Source organism: Pelophylax lessonae (assembly GCF_965119305.1).
Source record: "Pelophylax lessonae genome assembly, chromosome: 9".
Taxonomy (NCBI): domain Eukaryota; kingdom Metazoa; phylum Chordata; class Amphibia; order Anura; family Ranidae; genus Pelophylax; species Pelophylax lessonae.
The window spans coordinates 138,075,252-138,099,929 of record NC_138776.1 but is presented as its reverse complement, the minus strand read 5'-3'; the positions used below and the strand labels follow the sequence as shown (position 1 = coordinate 138,099,929).

The 24,678-nt window shown below is 47.0% G+C and overlaps 1 protein-coding gene across 7 annotated transcripts in view; it reads left to right on the top strand.

The window, feature by feature from the left end:
- Positions 1–5,537: 5,537 nt before the first annotated feature.
- The window catches only part of PPP3CB (protein phosphatase 3 catalytic subunit beta), a 169,070-nt gene continuing 149,929 nt past the window's right edge, over positions 5,538–24,678 (top strand). For 5 of the 7 annotated variants that reach the window (XM_082268066.1, XM_082268062.1, XM_082268065.1 and 2 more), the window contains exon 1: positions 5,539–5,805. In XM_082268066.1, the coding sequence (XP_082124192.1) occupies positions 5,757–5,805 (49 nt within the window). In that variant the 5' untranslated portion in view covers positions 5,539–5,756. Of the gene's footprint in view, positions 5,806–24,678 lie in introns of all 7 variants that reach the window. The other 2 variants (XM_082268064.1, XM_082268060.1) reach the window with 2 other exon arrangements.

The following is a 24,678-nucleotide window of genomic DNA, read 5'->3' as shown; positions in this document are numbered from 1 at the left end:
TCCTGGGTGGGAGGTGATCTGTTTGGGAGTGGCGCCCACCTGGTACCGTGGTATGGTGAGTAAAATTGTCCCCCAAACACCCTTGGTGATCACGGGGTGGGGCCCCTTCCTGGAATGGTTGGACATTTGGGGACTCCCTGGCACCCAAGGACTAATTTGATGTACCCCGTGGCATTCCTCTCCCCTTAGCAGGTTTTACTTTGGGGGGTGTAATAATGTGGCCGTTATGGTGCTTATTTGAGGGGGGAGGATTGTCCTGGGTGGGTTCCTGGCTAGGGACCTTTAGATGCTGATTGTTCTGGGACCCCTTTAGGGGGTCCTGAAGACCGCATGGTGTGCATTGGGGGCTGCCATTTTGCTGTGGTTCATGATCTCTATGTTCCAATTAGTTTGCATAGGCAGCCATTTTCTATACTTCCCCATTGAGAATGTATGAGCAGCCATTTTCTTGAGGTCTGTGGGATGGACAGGCATGCGGCATGGCTTGTAATTATAGAGGCAGAGCTTCTTCCTCTGCAGACCATGTTAGCTTCGTTTTTACACTGATTAGGCTGGATGCTTCTCTGTGGTCTGGTAACAAGCATTACTGGGTTTACCTGGGTTACCCTGTGGGTTTGTTCCTCTTCTGCTCTGCTATTATTACATAATAATCAGGGATTGTGAATCCACAGTAATAGCGGTGGGACCATGTTTTTTGCAGTCTTAAAAGGACATTACACAAAAAAATAAATGTATTTGAGCAATGGAGTCGCAGGATAAACATTCACCTGCAGAGCCCCTGGAAGCGACTGTGGGACCCTCAGGTTCACAGTCGCAGCCAGAAATTGCAGTTTTTTTTGCAAAGCCAGATGACAAAAGTGGATTTTGTCATTTCTGGTGCTGCCAGCCACAAACACCCTTCGCCCTCACCTCCATCGGCAGGGTCTTCGGACTCTGAGACAGATATGGTCGCCATGGACGCAGACCACCTTGAGAGGTCGGTGTCTTCACCTTCTGACGGTGAAGAGGGCCTATCCTCACGCGCATTGGCGGAAGCCCTGAAAGTTTCTGTGCGGGAAACCCTAAAATTGACTGATGAACCTACAGCGTCAGATATGCAGGTGTCTTTTGGCTCCTGCAAATTGGACAAGGTGTTCCCTTGTCCAGAATTGTTTCATACTATTGTGGATTAACAATTGCAACGCATTAAGCACATGTTGGTGGTGCCTAAGGGTTTTGCACGCCGTTATTCTTTTGCAGAGGCGGTGTCCAATAGGTGGACTGTACCACCGAAAGTGGATTCTCCGGTGACCTGGTTGAATAAAGCGACTCTGGCACCGGTGGAAGAGTCTCCAACCTTTATGGATTGGGTGGAATCCTTGTCCCGCCATTTACATGTGGTAGTGGGTCACATGTTAAAGGCTACCAAATGTTTTAGTAGCACAGTCTGCTACTGAATGGGTGAAGTTACTGAAAAGTAACTTGGAAACGGCATGGCTTCCCCCTGGGTACGGGATCTAATAGACCAGCTGTCCCAAGCCCCGGTCTTCATGTCTGATACGTCCCTAGACTGATCTTTGTTGGTGGCCAGGACGTCAGCAGCTATTGCTGTTCAGCAGCTAGTCATTGCTATTAGGCGCATGGTGTGGCTAAAATGCTGGTCGGCTGACCAGGCTAAAAAGGCCTCAACTGAGCTTCCTTTACAGGGGAGAGGCTGTTTGGATCCTCCCTGGACGAGTTGGGGGTAAGAGCACTAATCTGCCCCAATCCTCTAAGGGCAAGGTGCAGCGTACTAGGCGGGGGCCTTTCTTTACTGCTCACAAACGTCTTTTTCGTGCCTCCGGGTCGCAAGAAAAAGGTAAACCGTTTAGATCTTCTGGGGGTTCCAAGAAGCCATGGTTGGAAAATCTAAGTCCAGCCAATCTGGACCTGCAGACAAGTCCTTGGCTGCATGAAGGGGCGCCCTCACCTGAGTCATGGGTGGGGGGATGTCTTTGATTCTTTCAGGAACCCTGGACCTCCTTGATTCAGGACAAATGGGTTCACAAACTGATCCGATTAGGATACAAGATCAAATTCCGGTCTTGTCCGGACATGTTCTTTCCGTCCAATCTTCAATTATCACCAGTTTGGTTAAGGGATTTGGGAAGAGCGGTACACGACTTGCTGTCGCAAGGATTGTGCCGTTTGCCTCTCACCTCAACAAGAAGGTGCAGAAATTCGTAGTCAGGTCTCGAGATCCTATGGCCGACGCCACAAATGCACTGGTGGCTCCTTGAGGTCGGTATCGGCTGATTTATGCATTTCCTCCATTGAAACTCCTGCCGAGGCTTCTGCACAGGATAAAGGTGGAAAACATTTCAGTCATTCTGGTGGCTCCGGACTGGCCTAGCCAGTCTTGGCACACAGACCTAATAAGGCTGGTCACCGATACCCCTTGGAGACTTCCTCTCGGAAGATCTGCTGTCTCAAGGTCCGATCTTCCATCCTGCTTTACAGTCGCTGGTTTTAATGGCACGGCTGTTGAAAGTCAGGTGTTAGGAAAAAGGGGTCTTTCTGACTCTGGGATTCCTACCCTCTTGAAGGCTAAGAAGTCGACTTCCAGGAAGATCTACTATCATACGTGGAAATCGTACATTTCATGTTGTGAACCGATGAAGGTGCACCCTCGCTTATTTTCTATCGCTAGGGTTTTGGACTTTTTGCAGAAGGGGGTTGAACAGCGGTTGGCTTTGGGTACTATCACAGGCCAAGTTTCGGCTTTGGCTATAGATTGTCAATGCCCGTTAGCCACGCATGTCCTAGACCGGACTTTTATCCAGGGAGTGCGCCATATGGCTCCTCCGAGGTGATCCCTGTTACCTCCGTGGGATCTAAATCTGGTGTTATCTGTTCTTCAAAAGCCTCCTTTTGAAAAAAATGTGGGAGATTTTGCTGCTTTGTCTCAGAAGGTTGCCTTCTTGGTGGCGATCACTTCTGCCCGCAGGGTATCTCAATTTGCGGCCTTGTTTGCCACTCACCTTATCTGGTGGTACACAGAGATAAGGTGGTACTTCGACCTAATTAGTCATTCCTTCCTAAGGTGGTTTCTGATTTTCATCTGATTGAAGATTGTGTTGCCTTCACTTTGCCCTAAACCTCAGCATCCTAAGGAGTATGCCTTGCATTCTTTGGATGTGGTTTGGGCGATCAGGGTTTATTTAGAGACCACCGAGTCCTTTAGAAAATCAGACGCTCTTTTTGTTCTTACTGATGGACCTGGTAAGGGATTGGCTGCATCTGCTGCGACCATTTCCAGATGGATTAGGCAGACGGTGGTACAGGCCTATTTGCTGAGGGGTCAGGTTCCTCCTTTCCCAGTAAAGGCTCATTCTACGAGATCACTGAGTGCCTCTTGGGCTTTTCGCCATCAGGCGTCGGTGTTGCAAGTTTGCAAGGCGGCAACTTAGTCATTTTTGCATACGTTCACAAAATTCTACAAGGTAGAGGTGTTGGCATCCGCGGATGCTTCTTTGGCCGCAAGGTTTTGCAGGCTGGTTTAAAAGAGAACTTTGTTTAGTTTCTCTTTGAGGGTTCAATTTTTTACGGGTGAGGTCCAGTTGTTCCTGGTCGAACTCCATGTTGCCTGGTTGGCTACGTTTAGCCATTAGGGACTTACGTTTTGTGTCTGCATTGTTTCCCATCCCTCATGATTATACTGCTTTGGAACATCCCTATGAGTCATTAGGATAAGGAGCTGCGTCTGTTGAACGATAGAGAAAACTGGATTTTGGAAGAATTTACCATAAAATCCTTTTCTCTGAAGTTCATCGAAGGACACAGAACCCGCCTGTCTACTTCTGAGGTATGGGGTTTTTTGTCTTCTAATCACTGCTTGCAACTAAACTGTTTGATGATAGCAGAGTCTGAGGGGTTATGCCTGCAGGGACAGCCCCATAGGCGTGGTTACGTTTTTTTCCTGCCTAGTGCTTATTCCTAAGAGGATCATAACCCTATGAGTCATGAAGATAAGGAGCTGCATCTGTCGATGAACTTCAGAGAAAAGGAATTTACGGTAAGTTCTTACAAAAATCCAGTTATTTTTTTTTCATAAAATGGTACATTTTCTCAGTTTAAATTTTTTTTAGATTTTCTATTGTGAATTAAGCATGACTTTATGAGATTTCAAAATAATTGCATTCTGTTTTCATGTAGATTTTAAACAACTTCCTAAGATTTTTGGAATTGGGGTTGTATATCATCTACAGTACATATATCTAAATGTTCAGAGAATCTGGAGAAATCTCTGTACGACAAGGCTGAACCGCAATATTGGATGGCTAGGATCTTCGGGCCCTCAGACAGCACTGCATTAAAAACAAGCATTATTCCGTGATGGACATCACTGCATGGGCTCAGGAATACTTCCAAAAATCACATCTGTGAACCCAGTTCACTGTGCCATGCAAAAATGCAAGGTATAGCTCTATCATGCAAATAAGAAGCCATATCTGAACATGATCCAGAAACATTGCCATCATCTGTTGGCCACAGCTCATTTAAAATGGTCTGTTGCAAAATGGAACACTATTCTGTGGTCAGATGAATCTAAATTTTACATTCTTTAGTCCTCAGACAAAGTCGGTCCCCCTTGTGTGAGCATCCCCAGACACAGCACGGTGCCACCTGTGTGAGTGTCCTCAGACACTGCCAGTGCCCTAAGACACTGTTGGTGCCCCCCTGTGTGAGTGCCCTCAGGCACAGCCTGGTGCCCTCATGCGTGAGTCCCCTCAGACACAGCCCAGTGCCCTCCTGTGTGAGTGCCCTCAGACACAGCCCAGTGCCCTCCTGTGTGAGTGCCCTCCTGTGTGAGTGCCCACAGACACAGCCCTGTGCCCTCCTGTGTGAGTGCCCTCAGACACAGCCCTGTGCCCTTCTGTGTGAGTGCCCTCAGACACAGCCCAGTGCCCTCCCGTGTGAGTGCCCACAGACAAAGCCCTGTGCCCTCCTGTGTGAGTGCCCTCAGACACAGCCCTGTGCCCTTCTGTGTGAGTGCCCTCAGACACAGCCCAGTGCCCTCCTGTGTGAGTGCCCACAGACACAGCTCTGTGCCCTCCTGTGTGAGTGCCCTCAGACACAGCCCTGTGCCCTTCTGTGTGAGTGCCCTCAGACACAGCCCAGTGCCCTCCTGTGTGAGTGCCCTCAGACACAGCCCTGTGCCCTTCTGTGTGAGTGCCCTCAGACACAGCCCAGTGCCCTCCTGTGTGAGTGCCCACAGACACAGCCCTGTGCCCTCCTGTGTGAGTGCCCTCAGACACAGCCCTGTGCCCTTCTGTGTGAGTGCCCTCAGACACAGCCCTGTGCCCTCCTGTGTGAGTGCCCACAGACAAAGCCCTGTGCCCTCCTGTGTGAGTGCCCTCAGACACAGCCCTGTGCCTTCTGTGTGAGTGCCCTCAGACACAGCCCTGTGCCCTTCTGTGTGAGTGCCCTCAGACACAGCCCAGTGCCCGCCTGTGTGAGTGCCCTCAGACACAGCCCGCTCCCCGACTCCTCCCGTGTGAGGGGAGAGCCAGCGTGGTGCATGCTGGGCCGGGACATCCCCCTTCCCGCGCTGTGTGAGTCGCAGAGTCTGCGCTGCCGCCGCCATGTTGCCAGCAGCCGCTACCGTCAGCCTCTAGCCGTGCCCCGCTCGTGTCCTCCCTCTCCCCTCCTCCTCCCTCCCTCACAGTCCGGAGCCGCTAGGAGGAGGCCGCCCGCCGAGTCACCGACAGCAGGGAGCGGCCGCCCCAGCCCGAGCCATGTCCAGCAAGGACGGTAAACAATCCACCACCGAGCGGGCTATTAAATGTGAGTGTGTTTGTATGTGTGTGTCCCCCCCCGCAGCACTCGGCCGGCCGTATCGGGGGAAGCCCCCCTGTTCGTCCTATATGACAGCTCTCGGTGTCTCCCCCCTCCTCAGCTTGTAGGCAGCGAGAATAAAGATGGCGGCCCGGCAGCTAATGGCTGGAACCGAACTTGGGGGAACAGAGGAACCCGGCCTGCAGCCTCCTGGAAACCCCCTCATACCCCCGGGCGGGCGCTGCACTGCCAGGCCGCTGGTGTAGACAGGCCGTGCTGTAGTCATGGCAACCAAGCCGGCCCCGCATTCCCCTGTGTCAGTGGTAATCATATGTATGTGTGCCGGGTCCTCCCTGCTTCCATCATAAGCGGATCGGAGGATTCCTGGCAGATCCTTGTAGCCGGGGATGTAGCGGGCAGTGTGATTCCCGTGCACGGGGGATTCCTGGACGTGTTATTATTGGTAATCCTACTGGAGGGGGGGAGAGGAGGAGGGGATATTGACAGTTTCCAGGGAGTACAGCTGCTTTCCCCTCGTGGACGGATACATCACTACATTGATTTACAGCCTGTCACCGAGCCTGGGAGAGGAGAAGGGGGACTCTCATCACCACCTCTTCTCCTCTATAGTCATATTGGGGGGTTGTCATTTTCTTCACATTCCCCAGCAATATTTTTTTTTAATTGTATAACTGCATGGAGATCTTTGTGTTTTTAGGGCTCATTTACACCGCAATCCCATGCGTTCTCTGTGCATTTCTGCATGTGTCTTTACAATGCCTTTTCAGTGCGTTTTTTGGAATAATTGTGTTATTTTACATACATTTTCTATTAATTTACATGCATTTGCTGTGCATTCCAGTGTGAGAGAAATGCAGCGTGCTGTACTTTATTCATATGCTTATGAAAGCACTGCGCTGGTGTCAACTTTGTTCATTGAAGTAAACTTTATTACCAAAAGTATTGGGATGTCTGCATTTACACGCACATTAACTTTAATGGCATTCCACTCTTAGTCTGTAGGGTAGGGATATATCGAGGGCTGATATGTACTTTTTCCGATATATCAGAATAGGCCCCAGAGGTTACCAATATTGCTGATATTTTGGGAAAGTGCTTAAGTGCTTGTTGTACCGGAGTGATGCCTGCAGCTAGAGACATCCCCCCAGTACCGGCGTCCATAGCTGATGGTCGGCTGTCTTGTAATGACAACTAATGTGGCTGAGCTTCTGAGTGATCTCACTGCAGTGAGGTTTCCCAGAAGTGGGGATGAATAACTGTCAAAACCAGGTACTAGTCCCCCCCCCCCCCCTCCAAAATTTGCAGAGGAGGCAGATAAGAGGAGCTTCCCCTTTTGGGTCGAGATCCGCTTTAAGGCATCAGAATACCAAGACTATTTTGACAATTGCCCCCAACTTTGTGGGAACAGTTTGGGGGTAGCCCCTTCCTGTTCCAACATGACTGCGCACCAGTGCACAAAGCATGGTCCATAAAGACATGGATGAGCGATTTTGGGGTAGAGGAACTTAACTGGCCTGCACAGAGTCCTGACCTCAACCCGACAGAACACCTTTGGGATGAATTTGAGCAGACTACGAGCCAGGCCATCTCGTCCACATCTGTGCCTGACCTTACAAATGTGTTCCTGCAAGAATGGTCAAACATTCCCATAGACACACTCCTAAACCTTGTGGACAGCTTTCCCAGAAGAGTTAAAGCTGCAAAGGGTGGGCCAACTCAATATTGAACCCTAGAGACAATGACTGAGATGCCATGATCGTGTAAAGGCAGGTGTCCCAATACTTTTAGTAATAGAGTATCCATTCAATGTTCTTGCATATGCCTTTGTAGTGCATTCATACTGCCTTTGGTATAAGGCAGGGGTGTCAAACTCAATTTAATCGTGGGCCGCATCAGCATCATGATTGCCCTCAAAAGGGCCAGTTGTATCTGTAACACTAGATGTCCAGAGCATCCCCTACTCTTACATCAGACATCAAGAGCCTCTCCACCATCAGAAATTGAGTCCCCCCACCCTCCCTTACATCACAGTGCAGCCCCCTTATCTGGTGCTGCTGCTGGGAAGAAGCTGTAGGTGTTGCTGGAAAGCAAAAAGTACAGGGTCTGGAGGAGGACCAGAAGAGGGCTGGAGCTGCAGGAGAGGTGCAAGGGCCACATGAAATGGCCTGGAGGGCCAGATTCGGCCCGCGGGCCTTGTGTTTGACACAGCTGTATGTGGTATAAGGGCTCGTTAATGGTATATTCACACTAGTGATCGACCGATATCGTTTTTTTAGTACTGATACCGATATTTTGGTTATCATATATCAGTATTGGCCGATTTTTTCGTACATTAAAAGAAAAAAAATGTTTTAATTTCTTTTTTTTTTTTTTTTTTTATACAGGTACTCTTGTGGAGGGATCTGGGGGTCTAAAAGATCCAAAACCCCTCCTCTGCACTTAAAAGCATTCAAAACGCCAAGTTTAGCTGTTTTGAATGCTGTCATTTTTTTGAATTTGGCACCGAGTACCCGGAAGTGATGTCCTGGTTTATACATGGAGACCCGATCAGAGCCGAATGCAGCTTTGATCGGGTCTTCTTTTCAGCGGCCGTGCAGGATGTTTGCCCGGGTCTCCCAGTGGGACGGGAGACCCGGGCGAGCTGCGGGAGGGGGAGACATCCCCTCCCGCTCCTTGTAATGACAGCTGAGCGACTTCTCATCTGCATCGGTTGTCATTACAAGACAGCCGACCGTCGGCTATGGACGCCGGTACTGGGGTGATGCCTCTAGCTGAAGGCATCACTCCGGTACATGCACTTTCCCGAAATATCGGCAATATCGGTCACCTTGGTGGCCGATTCCGATATATTGAGGAAAGTGCAGATCGGCCCTTGATATATCGGTATTGCCGATAATCGGTCGCTCTCTAATTCAAACCACAATGCATGGTGCATTTTTTTTTTTTTTTAAGCTTTGTAATGTGTTGGATGCATTTTACATGCATTTTTTCATGCGTTGCTTTTTCTTTATTTATTTTTACAAATTTACTTTATTTTAAGCAGTCTTAGGGCTCTTTCACACGGTCCGCCTCCGTAGGCGGATCCGTGTTGCTCATCGGGGATCGATCCGCGATCCCCGCTGAGCCGGGCGGATGACAGCTCTGTCTCCGCTTGCAGTGCGGAGAGGGAGGTGTCTCAGCCCCCGCTGCCCTCTATGGGGGATCGGATGAGAGCGGACCGCTTGCCCGCTCTCATCAGATCCGATCCGATTACTGAACGGATGGAAAAATAGGGTTTCCATCCGTCCAGATTTCAAGCACAGGATCGGATGCGGATGGCAGCGGGTGTCAGCGGAGGTGTCTCCACTGACACCCGATGCCCCATAGAGCTGCATGGAGGATCCGATCAGATCCGCCTAAAAAACTGACAGGCGGATCTGATCGGATCGCCCGTTTGAAAGAGCCCTTACAAGTAGCCGTGTGTTGCATTTATGCACATATTGCATTGCTCTGAAAAAGGTATTGCTTGGTGTACTTATTTTCATCACTGGGTAAATGCAACGTACTAGTTTGAACTGCTTTCATAAGGAACCATCCTTTTTTTTTTTTTTTTTTTTTTAACATGCGTTGGGAATACGTTTACAAACGCACCACAATCTCTGTGTTCACTGTGCAGTTCTGCATGTGCAATTTTAGAATAGGTTTTCTTTTATTTCAGTTTGTTTTTTTACTGAATCGCTTTTACATATGTACATGTACCTTTTGGTTTGTTTACGTGAACTTTTGGTTTGTTCTGGTGCAGTAACAATTGCGCATGGCAACCAATCAGGTTCTATCTCTATTTTTCTAAGCTAAAGTCGGTGTTCTGCCGGGTGGGGGCGGATGCTTAAAGACTTTAGTGTAGTTTATTATTTTATTCAGTAATGTTTGCCAGTGCCACATACTATTTGTCTTCCGGGTCCGCGGTATGCCCGTGCGCTGTCACGCAGCAGCCGAGGAGATGATCGTGCACCAATCACTGGCAGCGGGGAGGGCCGACCGCGGTTTGCCTGGATGTGACTGGCCAGCAGCAGCAAACCAATCCCAGGCAGCGGAAGCGTCACTGGAGGGCGGGCCGGCCGCATTAACGTGATGATGACGCGGAAGGGGGCGGTAACCGTTTCGGTTACCGCACCCCTGCGTCATCACGTTCATGCGGCCGGAGATTAGACAGGTGTAGGCGCTGCAGCTCGACATCAGCCATGTATGTTGTGGGCAGGAAGTGGGACTGTCATCTGAGCAGAACTTTCAGAATTTTCCTGCTTGTGGCTTCCTTTGGCTCTTCTGAGAAGTGGGAGCTGTCACCTGTCTTGTCCACATTCCGAGTGCAGGACCTGGAAAGTCACCAAGCATTTCCATACTTCTGCTGGGCACACAACACAGGCCATACAACTGATCACCCCACACAGGGCATATGACTCTGGGGACATCACGCTGGGCGCACAACCGTCACACCATTGTGGGCACATGACTCAGTACACAAAACTAGGTACTCCACTGTGGGCATACGACTCTGGGTACATCACATTGGGCATGCGACTGATCACCCCACACAGGGCAGATGACCCTGGGGACATCACATTGGGCACATGAGTCTGGGTACACCCCTTTGTGGGCACACAAGTCTGGACACATGACACAGACAGTACACACAGCTCTGGGTACATCACACTGGGCATACCACTGTGGACACACGACTCTGGGTACAACGCGTTGGGCATACGACTGGTCACACCACACAGGACAGATCACTCTGGGTACACTCCTGTGGGCACACAAGTCTGGGCATATGACACAGTACATGCAGCTCTGGGTACACCACTGTGGGCACACGAGTCTGGGTTCACCACGCTGGACACATGATACAATGTACACCACTGTGGGCATATGATGCGCACACCACTGTGGGCACACCACGCTGGACAGATGACGGTGCACTCGAGGCTGGGCACATGACACAGTGCACCCAACTCTGGGTACACCACATTGGGCACACTACTCTGGGAACTTCACACAGCTTCCAATCCGATCGCTGGCTTTTTCACCCGTGCACCTGAAGCGACACCGGCTCCCAGCTGCGGCAGCGGTGCTTCCATCTCATCCACTGTAAAACAAGGGACCGTTTTGAGTCACGCTGTATCCAGAAACGAAACTCTAACTGCAGAGGTACTGTACACTACACCGATTGTCATTTATTTTAGTAAAAATATGCTGGGTGTGACATGGATTTTCTTCTTATTTAACATGTATACATAGACATTTCATGAAACATTAGGTCATAATATTTACGTAAAGTCATGGAATTTTATTGGTGAAAATGTGTATGAACCCTGGTTAAAGTATACCCTAAAGGCAATTTTTTTCTGTTTTAGATAGAGTGTAGAGGGATTAGAACACTTGTCAGGTTTTATTGGTGTCTGTGCCCCCCCCCCCCCCCATTAGGGAGATTTGCCCTCTCTATCCTGTTTACCATTATCATTGAAAATAAAGTAAATGCCAATATTTGGGTTGTTCCCAGAAAAGTGACAGAGGAGAAATCTTCCAATGGGGACACTGGAATCGCCTTAATTTTCAGGGATTTCTTCCCATTTCCGATTTAGTTAAGGGACAGGAAGTGAAGGGAATTATCTGGAATGGGACACAGATAGCTGAAAAAAAAATCTCACAGTAGTTATAACCCTCCCTTACTCTATCCAAAATGAAAAGAAAAAGTTTTGCCTAAAGTTCTACCTCAACTGAACCAGCTGAAGATAGAAGCTTGGTTGCCATACACAGCTGCTCCAGATTTTGACTGCTCCAGTTTTGATAAATTCCCCAAAATATTTAGAAAGTGAGCCATGGGATATAAAGAAAAATGAACACCTATTCACACCTGCGCTTTGTTGGTGCAGTGTGTTAACAGAATTCCTGCATCTTTGATGCACTTTCAGGAAAATAAATGAGTTGAGTTGAAGGCACCAAACTTAGGGCTTGTTCACACTAGCCTTCACAAGAAACCTCTGCCATTTGCTGTGTGGGCTAGTGTCTATGTGAGATTTGGCAGCCCCTAAAGCGTGTCTAAACCGGAGTACAAATTTTGATATTCCAGCTTATTGCTCTTTAGTTGTGGTGGCCGAAATTAGTTATCTTTTCCACGCTATTCTTCCTTTATTTTAAATTTAGTAGTTCTGCCATAAACACACTCCCTTTCTTAGGGTGACAACTGTACTGAGCAGCATTTTAACCCTAGGGCAAGAAATGATTTAGGACTACATACCACCTCCCTTTCTTTTCCAAAAGGTTAGAGAAGTAGGGAACAATGCTAACCAATAACAGAAATCCCCCTTTAAGCCTTGTTTACATTTGTGATGGGGGTGGTAAAAACGGGTGGATGAGCCACACAATTACCATTTCTCCCTATGCTGCAAAGTCAGTGGAAAGGCAGTACATATGCCACAGCAGCCATGCTTTTCATTGTGGTGTGGCAAAAATTATCCCTGCTGTCGCGTTCAGCGGGCAGTACTGCCCGTTAATTGTGACTTAGTCTACTAAATGGGTGCATGAGGTTGCTATGTGCTAGTTCGGCAGATTAAAGGGTTAAAACTACTGATGAACCAATACCTTTTTTTTTTACCAGTGAGTATGAGCATCGATATTTCTTACAAGCACTCACTGATACTGAGTACCGATACTTTGCTGTGCAATTTGTGTCCATACAAAATGAACAGGCGCAAATCGCACTGCAAAGAGTTTCATGTGATTTGAACAGGAATGTGGTGCGATTCCTGTCTGAATCGCATGCTGTTTCCCCACCGCTCCCGTGTGAACCCAGGCTTGTCATAATGATTTTGAGCAGGCTCCCGTCTGACTGTGGACATCTTCAACTGCGGCTCCTTCTGCCTGTCTCAAGGCTTGGTTCCCCCACAGCTTCCAGCAGCTTTCTCTCCCCAGCCTCCAGCGATTCGAGCCATCCACTTGACCCCCTCCCGGTTCTGCTTTACCAGATATCCGCATCACCGCTTTCTCTCTTCTACTAACAGTACGAGTTGGACGGCTTCTGATTGGTCACCATGTGTTAGTGCTGACCAATTAAAATCCCTTTATTTCGTACTGTCTGCACTAGGAGATGGTTTGGACCACTGCAGGTTTGGGGGAGAGCTACTGGAGGCTGAGGAGGAACAAAACCATGGGAGAGGCAGGAGGAGGCACAGCTGATGGAACCCTTCATGCAAGGAGGTTTCCCGAACCGCTCCTGTGTGAACTTCACTATGACATGCCTGGGATCACATTGTGAAAATACTCGGTATCAGGGCACCGCTAGTTATAACAGATGGTGAGGAGGTGATATACCTCCTAAAGTGCCCTTTGAAGAGTGATCCAAATACAGATTGCTCTGCAGAAAGCAGTGCTAGTGTTAACTAGTCCTTAGGGCCAATTCACATTTTATGCAATGACAGATGTTTTACCTCTTGCTAAAACATCTGTTATATCAGGGAAACACTGGAAACAACTGTTTCATGTGTCTCATTCACACTGCAAGGTAGCCTAGTGTTGCGCTGCAGCAAAATGCAGACATGCTGCATTTTATTGTTACCCAGCAGGCCGAATCGCACTGCATTGTCAGGCAGTGCATCGCAGTGAATTCAAATAAAGCTCATACAAAACAAAAAAGGGAACCGTATGATGCACTGCCCCCCAGTGCGGTTGGCGACGCAATGTGGTCAAAGCGGTGAATCCTGCCTGTCACTCTGCGTTGCAGTCTTAATTGGCCCTTCGTTCTATCTGGAACACGTATCCCCATCAGATTTCCCCTCTATTCCTGTTTTGATAAGTTCAGTTTACAATTTTTGATCTACCCTCATTTCTAATTCTGGTGACATTGGTGATCGGCTCTGCCTGATTTAATACAAATTGAATGGAATGTGTAGGTTTGTCCTCATGTTACATAATTTTGGTAAATGTACAGAAGATCATACAGAGGTAGTACAATAAGAATATATAGTGTATGGCCAGCTCGAATGGGGACCGAGCAATAAAAACCTTACAGGTGATCTAACCCTTTACCACTCTTTCCATATCCCCCAACAATGTTTTGCCTTTAGACATACTTCAATAAAGTTTGACAGGAATCTGCATACACTTGAAATATCCATTCACAGTATATGCATAAAAGTTACATTTTGCTTTAATCCATGCACATGATATAAAAGAGTAAATACAGGACCACTTTGCTTTACACTTCAGGAAATCATGTTTTGTGGGGTGCGTTTAACAGAATATACCAGAATGAATGTGTTTTTGAAGTCCATCTAATGCTAAAGCGGTTTCTTGGTTTTGTTTGGTTTGTTTAGGATAGCGTTTTGGGGGGGGGGGGGATTGCTGTCTATGTCCTAGTGATCATTGTTATTGATCCTGAAAGAGGGGAAATCCAGATGGGGAGACTTGTTCTGTTGAAATCTAAGCAGGGTTTACTTGCATTTTGCCAGATTTCTTAACTTCTGTTGTCTGTAGGACAGGCAGTGGAGAGATATTTCTCAAGTGGGACATGCATGGCAAAGCAAACATTTTTGCTTTTGATATACTGGTAAAGGTATAACACGTTATTAACCAATTGCTGACCAGGCCTTTTTCTAAAATGTGTTGTTTACAAGTAAAGCGTTTTTTTTTTTGCTAGAAAATTACATAGAACCCCCAAACATTATATGTCATTTTTAGCAGAGACCCTAGAGAATAAAATGGGAATTGTTGCAAAATTTTATGTCACACCGTATTCACGGAGCGGTCTTTCAAACACAATTTTTTAGGAAAAAATACACTTTACAAAATTACACTTTTTTTTGTATAATGTGAAAAAATTGTTATCCTAAGGAAATAAATACCTAACATGTCATGCTTTAAAATTGTGCACGCTCGTGGAATGGTAACAAACTATGGTACTTAATCTTCATAGGTGAAGCTTTAAAAATGTTTACAGGTTACCTGTTTAGTGTTAGAGGAGGTCTTGCTCTAGAATTATTGAGCTCGCTCTAAAGTTCACAGCGATATTCCACGTGTGGTTTGAACACCGTTGACATTTGCAGGTGCAACTTACATATGCTTTTGCTTCTGCACATGAGTACAGAGAGATGGGGGCGCGTTACTTATTTTTTTTTTTCCTATTTATTTTTACACTGTTCCTTTAATTTTTTTTATCACTTTTATTACTATTGTAAACATCCCTTGTAATAGAAATAAACATGTCAAGTCCCCTGTACTGCGAGATCTGGGGACCCCAGATCTCTCATTTACCTTTTTTAAAAGCAAAATAATTTTTTTTCCAATTTAGGGGAAAGAAATTGTGTTTATGCCTGAGAACCTGAAATTATGTCAGAGGTTGCACCAGTCCTCCAAGGGCATAGAGCTGAGTATAGGCCTTCTTTCCCTCACTGACTTCCTGCCCAGCGATTGGCTGCATCAAATTGGTTTCGGACATTCAGGCACCTTCAATAGGTTCGGAAACAAATGGGAAGTGGTGGGAGGGGGGAGGCATCCTGGTTTTACGTCAAAATGATGATGTACATTCCCAGGTAGGTGGTCGGCAAGTGATTAGAGCATACCTAACATGGACATTTTGTCAAGTTGTTTCAGCAATTTAACAACTAATTCAGGCACTTTTTTTTTCTGTACATATTGCACATAATTTTTCAAAGATGTCCCTTTATCAGAGATGTAAAAGCTGTTAACAAATTGTTTTATTACAAAACAATCATAGGCTCTGTGAGGATACTCAACTGATGTGTACTGTTTACTAATATCAGTGAAATGATGGCTACTGTTTCATGTTGGAAATATTGTATATTTCTTTGCCATCCAATAGGACGGGTATATTTTCCATAATATTTAGAAAAGTGCATGAAGTGAGTAGAAGCACATTTTGTCAGTCAAGCTTTCAAAATACATTTTTTTGGCCTTTATATGTACCTAACAATGAAAGATGATATTCATAATTGTAGGGAACTTTTAATAGGAAATACAGAAATATCTTAATTTAAGCTCCATGAAAATACAAAAAGTTTTAAATTACGACTCCTAGTTTGGAGTTCTACAAATGGTAATGCTATTTTTGTATTGCAACTTCTTAAAATAGAATTTCGTTTTCTGTCTGGTGCAAGTATGCAGCTGCAGACCTTTAGGTACATTGCATCACATTGAACTTTACACTCAGCATTACCTTTTAAGTGTCATATTGAAGCTACATTCACAAAAGCCTTCTTACACTTGTTTTATTTAACCACTTTAATACAGGGCACTTTCCTCCCTTCCTGCCCAGGCCAATTTTCCCCTTTTAGCACTGTTGCATTTTGAATGACAATTGCGCGGTCATGCAACACTGTACCTACACCAAATTTATGTCATTTTCCCCTCACAAATAGAGCTTTCTTTTGGTGGTATTTGATCACCTCTGGGTTTTTTCCTTTTTAAATAAAAAAAATACCGAAAAGTTTGAAAAAAAAAGTTTTTTGTTTGTTATACAATTTTGTAAATAAATAAGTTTTTTCCTGCACTGATGAGCACTGATGAGACTGCACTGACAGGAACTGATGGGGTGGCACTAATGGGGTGGCACTGATGGGGCGGCGCAGATATGCAGCATTGATGGGCACTGATAGGCGGCACTGATGGGCCCTGATGGGCACTGATAGGTGGCACTGATGGGCACTAATGGGCTCTGATAGGTGGCACTGATGGGCACTGATCGGCACTGACGGGCAGCACTGATGGGCACTGATCGGCACTGACGGGCAGCACTGATGGGCACTAATGGGCACTGATAGGCGGCAATGGTGGGCAATAATGGACACTGGTGGGCGACACTGAAAGATGGCAATGATGGGCACTTGTGGGCAGCACTGATAGGGAGGGCACTGGCCGGCAGCACTGATGGGGAGGGCAATGGGGGGCTCCCTGAGCCCTGATTGCCATCCCTGGTGGCCATAGTGGGCAACCCTGGGGTCATAGTGGGCATCCCTGGTGGTTCTATTGGCATCCCCCCCCCCCCCGAGGGTTTGCACTGGTAATCAATGATCTGATTACCAGTGCCGACCCCCCCCCCCCCGTCAGGGGAGCCGCCGATCGTCGCGCTCCTTTACTCGTGCCTGTCAGGCACGAACTAAGGAAAGCCGATCAACGGCTGTTCCTGTTTACTATGTGACCAGCCGTGATTGAACACGGCTGATCACATGGTAAAGAGCTACGTCAGTAGTCTCTTTACCGAGATCGGAGATGCAGGGTGTCAGGCTGACACCCCGGGGGGCGCGCAGAGCTGTATTATCCTGCCGCCGTCATATGACGTCCGGTCAGGATAATACAACCACATTCCCGCCGTCAATCTGTTATAGGGCGGGCGGGAAGTGGTTAAAGGGCAACGCTAGCCAGAGACCTATTTAAAATCTTAAGGTAAAAAAAAACATTGTAATCCGTTCATTAGTGTGCCAAAAACTGCTGCCAATATTCCAGTGAGAGTTGTGGCTTTCATACAGTGTAGAAATCCTGTCGCTTACCCACTTTATTGTCCACCCTTGTCCATTCGCAAAATGTCTTGTATTCTGCAAACAGAATATGCTGCCTTTTTCAAATGGACAAGGGGAGGGGAATGGTAGGATCTCTTCACTGTATGGGGGCCGCGTGGTGTTGGCAGTAGTATCTTGCACACTTCTGGATGAATTATAGAGTAAAAAGAGGCAATATGAACCTACACCCCATTCATTAATGTGCTTAAAGAATTTACATCTCTGTGGCTGAAGTTATACTTTAAATGCGGAGAAATTGATTTTGGAAGTATAAGCAAACTTTACACTTTGCAGATTACTGTCTCCTGTGTTTAACTGGATAGTACGGTTAATGGTACCTGTATTTACACAGGATTACACATCCAGAGTATCTAATCTGCCCCTGGATGCACAGATTTGTTTTCTCCAAATGCAGTTTACCTGAATGCACATCCAACATCGGTCAACTCCGTGGTAATTGGGGCATTTAGAATTATTACATGCATTTATAAATGTCCTAAAAAAAAAAACGCATAACACCAACTGGATTTACACATGTATGTAGTTGTTTTATTTTTTTAATCTTGACATTAGGTAGGTGCACTGAAACGCATTTTCATGAGCTCTAAGATGAGGACAGACACCACTTCTTATGGCGAAGTTGGGAACTTGCGGTTTAGTGCACTTCAACATTTGCATTAAACCACAACCTTGTAAATGGGCCTCATAAAGTACATCTCTGACCAGCATTTCCCTTTATTATACATAACCCACAGTCTATTTTTTTTTTTTTTTTTAGAAGACTAAACAAAATTCCCATATAATTGTAGAATCTGTAGTTAAATGTCACAACCACTCCTATGTCTTCCTCCTTCTTCACTGAGGTCCGGTTCACACTTATGCGATGCGGGAAGGCTGCGAACTCTCAGCCTGTTCCCGCATCGCACACGCACCCCCGGCAGTTCACACTGCCATATGCGATACACTGGGGGTGTCATTGTAATCTTAACGACACCCCCAGTTTGATCGCATATCGCAGTGCGATCTTGCAGTTCGCACAGGATCGGATCGCACAAGTGTGAACCGCTGTGCGATCTGATGCGGCTGCAAAAATGCCTCCTGTGCGAGTTTGCTGCGGGTGCGATGCGAATTTAGCCATACAAAGTGTATGGCTAAACTCGCACCGCACAGCCGATCGCATGTAATGAAGGAGCAGTGCGCTCCGACATTACATGCGAACCCCGCACACGCACAAGTGTGAACTGGGGCGAAGAGGGTACCCACATCACTACCTAATAAAATTAGGACTTCCCTTCGACAGGTTCCTCACAGGAACCTGAAGGCTAAAGAGATGGCATGATGAACTCCCTACACTTTGGCAACAAGACCCGCCGGCTCACACTGGGATCGTCCATTTGCACTCTCCTAGAGATGAACATTAAAGCGATATTAAATCCAAAAAACTAACATTTAATTATATTGCAGCTTACCAATTCTTGGACGTGGTGGGTTGCATTTGTTTTTTCCTATTTTTAGGCTCCTTTCCTAATAGTATCGCTGTTGTTTTTCCAAAGAACAAGCTCTCTTGCAGATGTAGCAGTTAGATGGATGAGACAAACTACCACTTCCAGGGGTGCACATAATGATCAGCTTTTATTTGCGCACTTTCAGCAAAAATGTGCGGCCTCATAGAAATCTTGGACGGCTGGTAAATCTGTGGGTAAAATGCATGAAAAGCTCAGACACCCATGCTTTAGCCAAACTGCTGCACGCCAGTGTGAACCTGGCATTAGCTAGAGTTTGGCTTCAATTTGCTAGTACTTCTAACCCTTCCCTCCCTCCAGAATAAAAGTGCTGCTGTTAAAGTTTCCCTGTGCTCCTTAATCCAGTGTGGAGGCAACTAATACAGAAGGTGTGAGATGTTTAGATCCCCATGCTGTAGTGCATGGGTGTCCAACTTTTTGGCTTCTCTGGGCCACATTGAGTGTAGAGAAATTTTCTCAGGCCACATATAAAATATATACTATAGTTAATGTATATCAGTAATAAAACACCGACGCGCCCCTCCCGCGCCACCGCACCCCTCCCGCGCCACCGCACCCCCCCCCTCTCACTAATTTAACACAACTAGAGGATGGTGAAATGAAATGGAATCAGTATACAGAGGTTTACGTCTGAGAGATAATAAAGGAACACTCAGTAATTTGAAGTGGTGATGGTGGTAGGAGTCAGAAACACTGCACATGCTGGGATATTTACAGTTATGTGCTGGGGACTAGGTGCACCCCTAGCACATATGACTTGGGTAGCCAGAAAATGTCATGTCCTTATTCATATACAGTGCCTTGCGAAAGTATTCGGTCCTCTTGAACTTTTCGACCTTTTGCCACATTTCAGGCTTCAAACATTAAGATATAAAACTGTAATTTTTTATGAAGAATCAACAACAAGTGGGACACAATCATGAAGTGGAACGAAATTTATTGGATATTTCAAACTTTGTTAACAAATAAATAACTGAAAAATTGGGCGTGCAAAATTATTCAGCCCCTTTACTTTCAGTGCAGCAAACTCTCTCCAGAACTTCAGTGAGGATGTCTGAATGATCCAATGTTGACCTAAATGACTAATGATGATAAATAGAATCCACCTGTGTGTAATCAAGTCTCCGTATAAATGCACCTGCACTGTGATAGTCTCAGAGGTCCGTTTAAAGCGCAGAGAACATCATGAAGAACAAGGAACACACCAGGCAGGTCCGAGATACTGTTGTGGAGAAGTTTAAAGCTGGCTTTGGATACAAAAAGATTTCCCAAGCTTTAAACATCCCAAGGAGCACTGTGCAAGCGATAATATTCAAATGGAAGGAGTATCAGACCACTGCAAATCTACGAAGACCTGGCTGTCCCTCTAAACTTTCAGCTCATACAAGGAGAAGACTGATCAGAGATGCAGCCAAGAGGCCCATGATCACTCTGGATGAACTGCAGAGATCTACAGCTGAGGTGGGAGACTCTGTCCATAGGACAACAATCAGTCGTATACTGCACAAATCTGGCCTTTATAGAAGAGTGAGTGGCAAGAAGAAAGCCATTTCTTAAAGATATCCATAAAAAGTGTCATTTAAAGTTTGCCACAAGCCACCTGGGAGACACACCAAACATGTGGAAGAAGGGGCTCTGGTCAGATGAAACCAAAATCAAACTTTTTGGCAACAATGCAAAACGCTATGTTTGGCGTAAAAGCAACACAGCTCATCACCCTGAACACACCATCCCCACTGTCAAAATGGGTGGTTGCAGCATCATGGTTTGGGCCTGCTTTTCTTCAGCAGGGACAGGGAAGATGGTTAGAATTGATGGGAATATGGATGGAGCCAAATATAGGACCATTCTGGAAGAAAACCCGATGGAGTCTGCAAAAGACCTGAGACTGGGACGGAGATTTGTCTTCCAACAAGACAATGATCCAAAACATGAAGCAAAATCTACAATGGAATGGTTCACAAATAAACATATCCAGGTGTTAGAATGGCCAAGTCAAAGTCCAGACCTGAATCCAATCGAGAATCTGTGGAAAGAACTGAAAACTGCTGTTCACAAACGCTCTCCATCCAAACTCACTGAGCTCGAGCTGTTTTGCAAGGAGGAATGGGTAAAAATTTCAGTCTCTCGATGTGCAAAACTGAGAGAGACATACCCCAAGCGACTTACAGCTGTAATCGCAGCAAAAGGTGGCGCTACAAAGTATCAACTTAAGGGAGCTGAATAATTTTTCACGCCCAATTTTTCAGTTTTTTATTTGTTAAAAAAGTTTGAAATATCCAATAAATTTCGTTCCACTTCATGATTGTGTCCCACTTGTTGATTCTTCACAAAAAATTACAGTTTTATATCTTTATGTTTGAAGCCTGAAATGTGGCAAGAGGTCAAAGTTCAAGGGGGCCGAATACTTTCGCAAAGCAGTGTATATAGGAAGCAGCGGCTCTGTCACTGACTGCAGACATCCTAAGTCTCCCGCGGCAGCCGGGAGATCGCATGGCACTTGCAGCCTAGTGCATGCCCATCCAGTGCAGCCTCACCAGTGCATACCCATCCAATGCAGTTTGCAATGAAGAGAGAGGAGAGCCACTGGATTACAGAGAGCAGGGATCTCCCACTTACCTAGCAACCACCTTCATACGAAGTCCTGCCTCCTGGACCGGCTCCTATGATAGACGTGACCAATGTGTTGTCTATCTCAGGAGCCAGTCCAGGAGGCAAGGCTTCATATGACAGCGGCCGCCATGTAAGCAGGAAATCCCTGCTCTGTAATCCGGCGGAGCCTGCCCCCCCTCTCCTCCAAGGCAGCTACAGTTAGTTGGAAGCCGCTGTGGCTGTGCCCCCGACTATACTTCCTTCCTCTCAGCAAAAAAAATTGTCAGGGGGCAGTGGGCCCCATTGCCTGCGGTTCTGGGCTGTATGCAGCCAGCGGGCCACAGGTTGGACATGCCTGCTGTAGTGTGTGTGCCAATAGACTTTCAAATTGACTACTGCTGTGGTATAAGGTGCAATTGTCCTCTGAAATGTGTGATGTGTGTACCCAGCTCTGTCAGAAAAATATATATACAGTAATACCTTGGATTGTGAGCATAATTTATTGCGGAAACATGCTTTTATTACAAAGCAGTCTTAAATCAAAGCAAACTTCCACAGAAGAAATTATGGGAAACTCCCTCAGTTTACAGTCCATATAAAAAGATTATAGCAATGTGACAGGTTGTGTAACCAGAAAATGTCCACCCACAAATGGCAGCATCCACAAAAAGATTAGAAGCAAAATCCAGCAGGAGCTACAGAGTATAAAAGAGGAGAGGTACCTCTAAGTGTCGCAATATGATTAGATTTAATGAAGGTTCAACATGATGATTAAAAGACACATCTAAGAATGTAGGCAACTGGGAAAAAGCTGTCTACATAGACCATCCTTCTCACCGCGGTCAGTCTGCAGTCGTGACCGACAAGACGACCCTGCAGTAGAGCGATCTGAAAGCGAGGCTTGAAGCGCTCATGGAGTGCAGTGTTGAAGGGATGATGTCAATGGCAGTGCAGAGGATGGTCTAAGTGGACAGCTTAACCCCAGATGCCTGCATACTTGGATGTGCCTGTTTTTCAATCATCAACCATGTGAGATGATAAATGTTGTACGTTTAATAAATGTAACCAAATTGCTACACTTAGAGGTGCCTCTCTTGTCTTTTATACCCAGTTATGACGTGACGCTATTTGTATATTAAGACATTGCTTATCAAGTGAAAATTTATAAAAACATTTATAAATGCATCCCTTTTAGATGTGTTCATATTGGGAGTATCTCACTAAAAATTACATTTTTCGTTCATTGACGGACACAGCTCCTGGTATTTATAACTATTGGATTATACTGTCCCTTCCAGGAGTAGGACACAAGGCAGAAAAAAAATTCTGGCTACACCTATGGGCAGTCCCAGGGGTCATACTCCCTCTCTCTACTATAGCCACTTAGTTTTTTTTTTTCTACCTAGTTCCTTGCTGGAATCTTTGGTCCTGGTAATTTTTTCTCTTTAGATTTTTCCTGTGAGATCTACAATCAACTGCCGGACTGGGCGATGGGCTGGATAATCAAGATCCAGTGGTCACCCCAATCTGGCCAGCAAACGCGCACTAGGTCGACCGCGACATAGCCCCACTAGACGGGGGCTGGCCTGCGAGTTAAATGCCCCGCAAGGTCGCATGCGACCGGGTCTCTGCCCGAGTCGCAGCGTTCCTCCTGGCCAACAGCCCCCTCATTTCGTTAGAGAGGGGTTCTGTCTGGAGCGGTGCCCGCCTGGTTCCTGGTATAGTAAGTAGCTGTCCCCCCTCTCCCCCCACTAGAGGGTTTTGAGTTGGACGTGGACCCCTCCTTGGGCACCCCCCAATTTGCTGAGTCCCTCATTATGCCTCCTCCCACATATGCTGGGGCTGTTTGGGTGGTCTGTCCACTTTTCTGGGGTGGTGGCAGGGCGCTGACTAGCGATGGGGGCTAGAGGGGTGTACCTCCGGGGACCGGAAGATCTGCTGTGCGGGTGGGTTGTACCTGGTGGGGGCTCCTACCAGGGCCTCCTGGTCTGCCTGGATTTGTCCTTGAGGCCTGGTCTCCCAATCCTGGGTCCCTGTATGCCTTGTGGTGCCGCCATTTTGTTGTAGCCTGTGTGTTCTATACACGGCGACCATGTTTGTGTAGTCCAGTGGCCATTTTGCTGTGGATTGCCATTGAAAATAACGGTAGCCATGACAGTTGAGCCCTGTGGGCAGCGATTTTTGGCGGTGGGAGCCCCTCCTCATCACCTTGTGCTGAATCATGGAGCATTTCACTTCCCGATCGCTGCTCGTGTAGTGCAGATTATCCTGGTGGCTGTAGGTGCTTGTCTCGGCAGGTGGTAAATATGGTGGGGTCCTCTCCCTCTCTGCTGAGGATCCGCTGGTGCTTTGTGCCCCCCCCCCCCCCCCCCCCTGGTGACTCATGGAGTCTTTGGTGCACATTTCCCCACCTGATCACCTCTTTGAGGCTGCAGGCACTCCGGGTCCCAATCATCCAACCATTTACTGACGGCGGTCTTGGAGTCCCCTGTGTCCCGGGTGGAGGTGGGTTGCAGGCAAGGGGCTAGCAAAAAGCACCCCTGCCTTCCCCTGCCTCATCTGTCTCATCAAATCCTGAATCACCCTGCTGGGTCTGCAACCACGCGCCTGGAATCCTCTGATAGTGAGGATGGTTCCGCCACATCTGCGACCGTGCACAAAAAGGCGCTGGTGAATGCACTGATTGTATCTGTGCGTGAGACCCTGAAGATGGAGCATGCAGCTTAAGAGTGGGGATGACTCTAAAGCGTCCCTGTGGCGTCCCAAAGCGCTTTACTAGGCTTTACCCCTCTGAGGAGTTCCCTTCTTAAGAAGTGTACTGTGCCACTGTTGGTGGACTCTCCGGTTTCCAGATTAAACAAGGCATCCATGATTCCGGTTGAAGAATCCCTGGCCTTTAAGGATCCAGCTGACCGGAAGGCGGAGGCTGTGTCCCACCATATGTACACTTTGGCTGGTTCAGAAATGAGGCTGGTATTCACCATCACCCTAGTGTCGCAAACTCTGACCGAGTGGGCTAAGCTCTTACGCTGTGACCTGGAGGGGGAACAGCTCCCTCCCTCTGCCTTTGCCAAGCTGGTGGACCAGCTGGTTCAGGGGCTGCAGTTTATCTGTGATGCCTCTTTGGATGCGGCACTCTGATGCGTCACCTCTCTGTTTTGGCAGTGGTCCTTCAGCCTGTCTTTTGGCTCAAGTGCTGG